At 47.7% G+C, this 6,789-nt stretch overlaps 1 protein-coding gene across 1 annotated transcript in view; it reads left to right on the forward strand.

Annotated features, from left to right (window-relative positions):
• Window positions 1–6,310, forward strand: part of LOC120981967 (pregnancy-specific beta-1-glycoprotein 9-like) — a 51,041-nt gene extending 44,731 nt beyond the window's left edge. The window contains exon 6 of the mRNA XM_040411784.1: window positions 6,213–6,310. Coding sequence (XP_040267718.1) covers window positions 6,213–6,287 — 75 coding nt within the window. The 3' untranslated portion in view covers window positions 6,288–6,310. The remainder of the gene's footprint in view (window positions 1–6,212) is intronic.
• Window positions 6,311–6,789: the final 479 nt, after the last annotated feature.

Raw genomic sequence — 6,789 nt, forward strand, 5'->3', positions numbered from 1 at the left:
TGGTATTGGGGTGTATTGTGTGTTAGTGGCTTGTATAGTGGTATTGGGGTGTATTGTGTGTTAGTGGCTTGTATAGTGGTATTGGGGTGTATTGTGTGTTGTATTATCCTGCACTTATTTTATCCATATCTCTTCTATTACAGAGGTTATACTTCGCCAGGACAGAGGTCGTAGATTGAGATTCACCCTACCACTTTTCATCTCACTTCTGGCGGTGAGTTACTATTCTTCTGTATCGTTAGGGTCTAGTCTAGGACTCCCGCAGGAATGATGAGAAGTACAGACCCTGCATCTATTACCATTCCTATCTGTGTTATGTGATCACTGACAGTAGGGGTAGTAGTCCGATCATCTAGTCTCCACCCAGAACCTATCCAGCACTATAACCCATTGAACCTCTGTCCACCACCATCATCATCACAGTCCTGGTACCGACATGTCCCAGATGACAGGTCTATAGCACGCAACTTGCTGTCTGAGGCTGCACAACGCAGCTTGTCACAGGCAGAGTGCACAGACCGCCCCGCTGAAGAGAAGGCCAAAGATGACGGTCAATGGATTTTCTGCGACTGTTGCGTCACAGTCGCAGCATGTTGCAGTGCGACACCACAGACTGCCATTATATAAATTGTCGCGCGACAAATGTCGTCGTGTAGACCTAGCCTTAAACATGACGTGTTTGGAAAGCAGAATAACCTTTTTTCCAGGACGTCCCTCCATGACAGTACCCACTGGAGGATGTCCTATTGGATATCTGTAGGGACAGGAAGCGTGAAAAGGTTAAAAGGCCCCTCCCCTACCCTTCCACCAGTGTTCTTCCTGTCCCTACGGGGATAGGAGCTGTGAGAAGGGATCTCTGCTACGTGTAGGGATCAGTACTTGGCCAGGCTGGTCGGGGGGCTCATGCCTCTCCTCTTCAGCCTCCGTTTGCGGCCTAAAGCCAGCACCCCTCCGGGAAGGGGTCCCCTAGCTTTCCGGGTACCTTTTTTTCTGACGCCGCGGTACCAGGACGCTGTTGCGGCTTCTCCGATGGAGCTCTGCGCACAGCAGCGGCTCCGTCCTCCTCCGATGATGCGTTCCACGTCACTTCCTGTGCGACCCGGAAGTGACGTGGCCAGGATACCGGCGCGCATTCAGGCTGGAGCCTCAGCCGGAGGCTTCGCATGAGGGGTCGACTCCTCTTAGGATGAGTCCCCCGGAAGAGGAGGCGGATCCGGCGGCGATGAGGGATGGACCAGTAAGGTAAGATCCTTTAAAAGATGCTGTGATGTGTGCTCCAGGCAGGTACATCATGGAGGCCCAAGGGTTGAGCAGGCTAGATGCGGTAGCTGACCCCCTCATCCAGACTACTGTAAGTAGTATCCGGCTGGTTAGGTTTATAAATCCTTTAGACCAGTTTTATATCTCCTTCTCCCCCTATTAAGGTGGAAAAGGAGACGGGACACAAACCACATGGAGACTCCAGGAAAAAAGCTAGGAAATGTGCTACGTGCACTAAAAAGCTTTCTGAGTCGTATAAGAAGGCCCTCTGCACGGATTGCTTGGCAAAAATCCTAAAGGAGGAGCAACCATCTTTTCTGGAAGAGCTGAGGGCCATGGTCAGAGAGGAAGTTCAGGCGGCAGGAAGGAGTCAGCCCCCTTCCCTTCCAGTTCCCTCTTCCCCTCCGTCCAAGCGTGCCAGAGTACATGTGGTATCAGAGTCGGAGGAGGAAACCGGGTATCCTTCGGACGAAATGGAGGAGGAGATCCCCCCTTCCGTGTCAGAGGAACCCAAGAGATATCTATTTTCCTCAGAACATCTGGACTCGCTCCTTACAGCAGTGAGACAAACCATGGCTGTTGAGGAGGAGGAGCCGAAGCGTTCTGTACAGGACGAGATGTTCGGCGGTTTAAGGGCCAGGAAAAGAAAACTTTTCCCGGTAAATTCATACTTACAAGATCTTATCAAAGATGAGTGGGAAGAGGGCGATAAAAAGCTCTATGTACCCAGAGAGTTTAAAAGCAGGATGGCTTTCAACCCGGAGGAAACAAAACTCTGGGATGAAGTTCCAAAAGTCGACATCCAGGTCGCCAAAGTGGTGAAGAAGACGTCCATTCCATTCGAGGATTCCTCACAGTTAAAGGACCCCATGGATCGGAAGATGGATGCTCTTCTGAAAAAAGCCTGGGAATCTTCAGCGGCTACTATTAATGCTAATATTGCAGCAACTTCGGTTGCTCGCGCCATGTGCCTATGGCTTGAGCAGCTGGAAGAACATCTCAAAATGAAAACTTCCAGGGAGGAAATACTCGAGTCCTTACCGTTACTAAAAATTGCAGCATCCTTCATGGCAGACGCTTCGGCAGAGTCGATTCGTTTCTCAGCCAGGAATGACGCCCTTACAAATACTGCAAGACGGGCCCTCTGGCTCAAATCCTGGACGGGAGACATTGCATCAAAAAACAAACTATGTGCAATCCCCTTTACTGGAGCATACCTTTTTGGCCAGGTCCTAGATTCCATCTTGGAAAGTGCAGCGGACAAAAAGAAGGGGTTTCCAGAAGAAAAGGCTAAGAAACCTGTACAGCCCTTTCGTAAGACCTCTAGGCACTTCACATCCTCAGAAAGAGGAAAAGGTAAAACTGGTAGATGGAGCTACCCTAAAGGAGGGAGAGGTAGAGGGTTCCTCTTCAATCCTAACTCAGGCCCAAGCAAACAATGACATCAGGCCAGTAGGGGGCAGGCTCCGCCGGTTTTGGGAATCCTGGACTCGGATTACCCAAAATCAGTGGATCCTCAATTCCATCCGAGAAGGGGTAAGATTAGAATTTCGCGGTCCTCCCCCGGAAAGATTCCTAATCACCAAATTCCATTCAAGGGAGCAACAAGATCAGTTAGGTCTGGACTTGCAGAAGCTTCTAAGTTTAAATGCTATAGTCCAGGTTCCGGAAGATCAAAAATACTTGGGACACTATTCAAGCCTTTTTCTAATAAAAAAGCCGGATGGTTCTTACAGGACAATCATCAACCTGAAATCCTTGAACCAGTCAATAACCTATCACAAGTTCAAGATGGAATCCATAAGATCAGCAATCCCGTTAATTTCAGTTGGAGATCTACTATGTACCATGGACCTGAAGGATGCGTATTATCACATCCCGATTCATCCTTTACACCAGAAATATCTCAGGTTTGCAGTCATCCAGGAGGGGACTCTCCTTCATTACCAATTCCAGTGTCTCCCCTTTGGTATTTCGTCGGCCCCTCGCATCTTTACAAAGATCATCACAGAGGTAGTGGCGTATCTGAGAATACAGCAGATAAAGATTGTTCCATACCTCGACGATTTTCTCCTAATAGCAGACACCAAACTGAACCTCGAGAGCAGCATCCATCAGACCCTAGCTCTGTTCAAGGATCTCGGCTGGATAATAAATTACCCCAAATCCGACCTAAGACCAAGCACCAGAAAACAATTCCTGGGAGTTCTCTTGGACTCAAGAAATCAAATTTCCTTCCTTCCAGAGTCCAAGCAGGTGATCATAAAGGGGAAGATAGTGGCGTTCCAAAAAAGGAGGGTCCATACTCTAAGAGAAGCTATGAAAATTCTGGGCCTGATGACATCATGTATATCAGTAAGCCCGTGGGCTCAGTTTCATTCCATGATCCTACAGGCCGCAATCCTGTCATCATGGAACAGGGATCATCATTCCCTAGACACAAGGATAGCGCTCACAAAGCGGTGTCTAAAATCCCTTTCGTGGTGGATCAACCCCGAAAATCTAAGGAAGGGGGTAGCCTGGAACCCGTCTCCTTCCATTGTCATCACCACGGATGCAAGCCAGTGGGGCTGGGGGGCCCATCTAAAGGGTCATATCTTCCAGGGTCGATGGTCCAGCCTGGACAGCCACAGGTCCTCAAATTACAGGGAATTAAAAGCTGTATGGAAGACCCTAGAATCGGCCGATTTCATTCTCTACAACCACCACATCAAAATCCTGTCAGACAACATGACTACGGTGTGTTACCTGAAGAGGCAAGGGGGAACCAGGAACCCTCATCTTCAGGTTCTGTCAGAAAAGATTTTTCACTGGGCAGAGAGGAAGATCCTCTCTGTGACGGCCGTTCACCTGAAGGGGGCAGACAACTCAGCAGCAGACTTTCTAAGCAGACACTGTCTCGACGCAGGCGAATGGTGCCTAAACCGGGAGGTCTTCCTTCAGATCTGCCACCAGTGGGGGTTCCCACAAATAGACCTATTTGCTTCCAGGAGGAACACCCAAGTAAATCAGTTCTTCTCTCTGAACCCCAGAGACAATCCACTAGGGGTAGACGCCTTATCCCAGGTTTGGGACACAAACCTGGCATATGCCTTCCCTCCCTTTCCCTTGATTCCTTTGGTCCTGAAGAAGCTAAAAACTTGCTCAGCGACCCTTATTCTGATAGCCCCGGCCTGGCCGAAGAGAGCCTGGTTCCCGCTGCTAAAGGATTTACTCATAGACGATCCAATAACCCTTCCAGGAAGGAAGGACCTTCTCGTACAGGGGCCCCTGGAACACCCGAACCTCGAGAAATTGAAACTAACAGCCTGGATCCTGAAAGGCAAATCCTAAGAAGTAAAGGCCTATCAGATAAGGTAATTTCAACCTTGCAGCAGAGCCGCAAACCTGTAACCTCAGCCATATACTTAAAGATATGGAGGAGGTTTACATCATGGCTCTCAGATACTCATCCAGGGATCTCGGTCCCATCCATAGGCTGCATCCTGGACTTCTTACAGGCAGGTTTCGATTTGGGTCTGAAACCCAGTACCCTTAAAGTCCAAATATCGGCTTTGAGTAGTTTCCTGGATACCCCTCTGGCAGACCACAGATGGATTAGAAGATTTGTTAAATCAATCTCCAGGTTGAGACCTACGATTAGGCAGACGGTCCCCCCATGGGACTTAAATATAGTCTTAGACGGTCTTTGTGGTTCTCCCTTTGAGCCTATTGACCAGTTATCAGATAAATTACTTTCCCTAAAAACTGTCTTTCTTCTAGCCATTACCACAGCTCGTAGAATTGGGGAGATTCAAGCCCTCTCCATCAGGGAACCATTCTTGAAAATTCTAGATGACCGAGTCATTTTAAAATTAGATCAGTCCTTTTTACCAAAAGTGGTATCTCCATTTCACAGGAACCAGGAAATAATCCTTCCCTCCTTTTGTGCCTCCCCCAAGAATACGAAGGAGGAAAGATTCCACTGCCTGGACGTAAGAAGATCCATTCTCGCTTACCTTCAGAGGACGGCGCCATGGAGAAAATCTCAGAGCCTCTTTGTTTCGTTTGGGGGAAGGAACAGAGGCAGCAAGGCCTCGAAACAGACTCTAGCCCGTTGGATCAGAGACTTGATTCGAGAGGTTTACATACAAAAAGGTCTTACTTGCCCTTTATCCATAAAAGCCCACTCCACCAGAGCAGTGGCATCGTCATGGGCAGAAAAAGCGGATGCTTCAGTGGAGCAGATTTGCAGGGCCGCTACCTGGTCCAGTTTCTCTACATTTGTTAAGCATTATAGACTTGACTCTCTGGCCAACCAGGACCTAGCGTTCGGTCGTAAGGTCCTTCAGGCTGTGGTCCCCCCCTAGTTATTTAGCTGGTAGTTCTCCAGTGGGTACTGTCATGGAGGGACGTCCTGGAAACTAAAGTTTAGTCTTACCGGTAAACGGTTTTCCAGAAGTCCGACATGACAGTACCCGTTATTTTCCCCCCCATATTTCTTTTCGATTATTGCCAGGGTCCCTAATTACATTTCCAATGTGAGATTAACATGGAAGTTCAATAAATGGTTTGGATCCTATCTGGTGTAGTAATTGGAAAGAACACTGGTGGGAGGGTAGGGGAGGGGCCTTTTAACCTTTTCACGCTTCCTGTCCCTACAGATATCCAATAGGACATCCTCCAGTGGGTACTGTCATGTCGGACTTCTGGAAAACCGTTTACCGGTAAGACTAAACTTTAGTTTTTACAGCTTTCTAATCTATGTTGTGTTCCAATCACTTACCATTTTTCAAGATCTCTAATATCTGTCAGTGACTAGGAACATCTACCGCTGACCAATCGGTGCTGACAGAACCCGACTGCATTAAGGCAAACCCAGCTCGTATATTTTCAGGGGGAATAGCAGAGTTTTTGCCTGTTTTAACATAACAAAATGTTTGGAAATCCTTTATTTTTTTTTGTTCTTTTAGACTACTGCGTTTATTGGCCTCCTCCTCCATTGTCGATGTTCTCACAAGGGGTCCGCTGCTACAGGAAATACATAAACCAGACGTGTCCCTCCCTTTTTTTATTATTTTTATTAGCAGAATGTTGTTTAATTTAATATACCGTAATGTTTTTATGCACTTATTTATTGAGAGAAAGTTGTGGCACTTGGGTGTGTGTGTGTGTGTGTGTTCTGTGAACCTCTAACCTGGAGGTTTGAAGCATTATCGACTAGATCCCCAGGACGAATGGAGATGCCTCATTGATTGAAGCTGGATGGCCATAATTGAACGCCAAATGGATCAACAATCTGGGAGAAGAGACGACCCAGAAACTGAATGGTTACACTGAAAGAGGAGGTGGAGGATGAAGACATGAAAACACAGGATCAATCAGTTCTTTAGGGTCTAGACATAATAAAGGGAATAGGTGTATATTATACCATACATACTATTTTTAAAGGGGTTGTCCAGTTGAAATATACTGTGGCAGTGGAGCTGCCAGAGGGCCATTGAAATGGTGTATCTCACCCAGAGGAGCCTGGGGGAGAACAGGAAAGGC

Source organism: Bufo bufo, chromosome 11, assembly GCF_905171765.1.
Source record: "Bufo bufo chromosome 11, aBufBuf1.1, whole genome shotgun sequence".
Taxonomy (NCBI): Eukaryota; Metazoa; Chordata; class Amphibia; order Anura; family Bufonidae; genus Bufo; species Bufo bufo.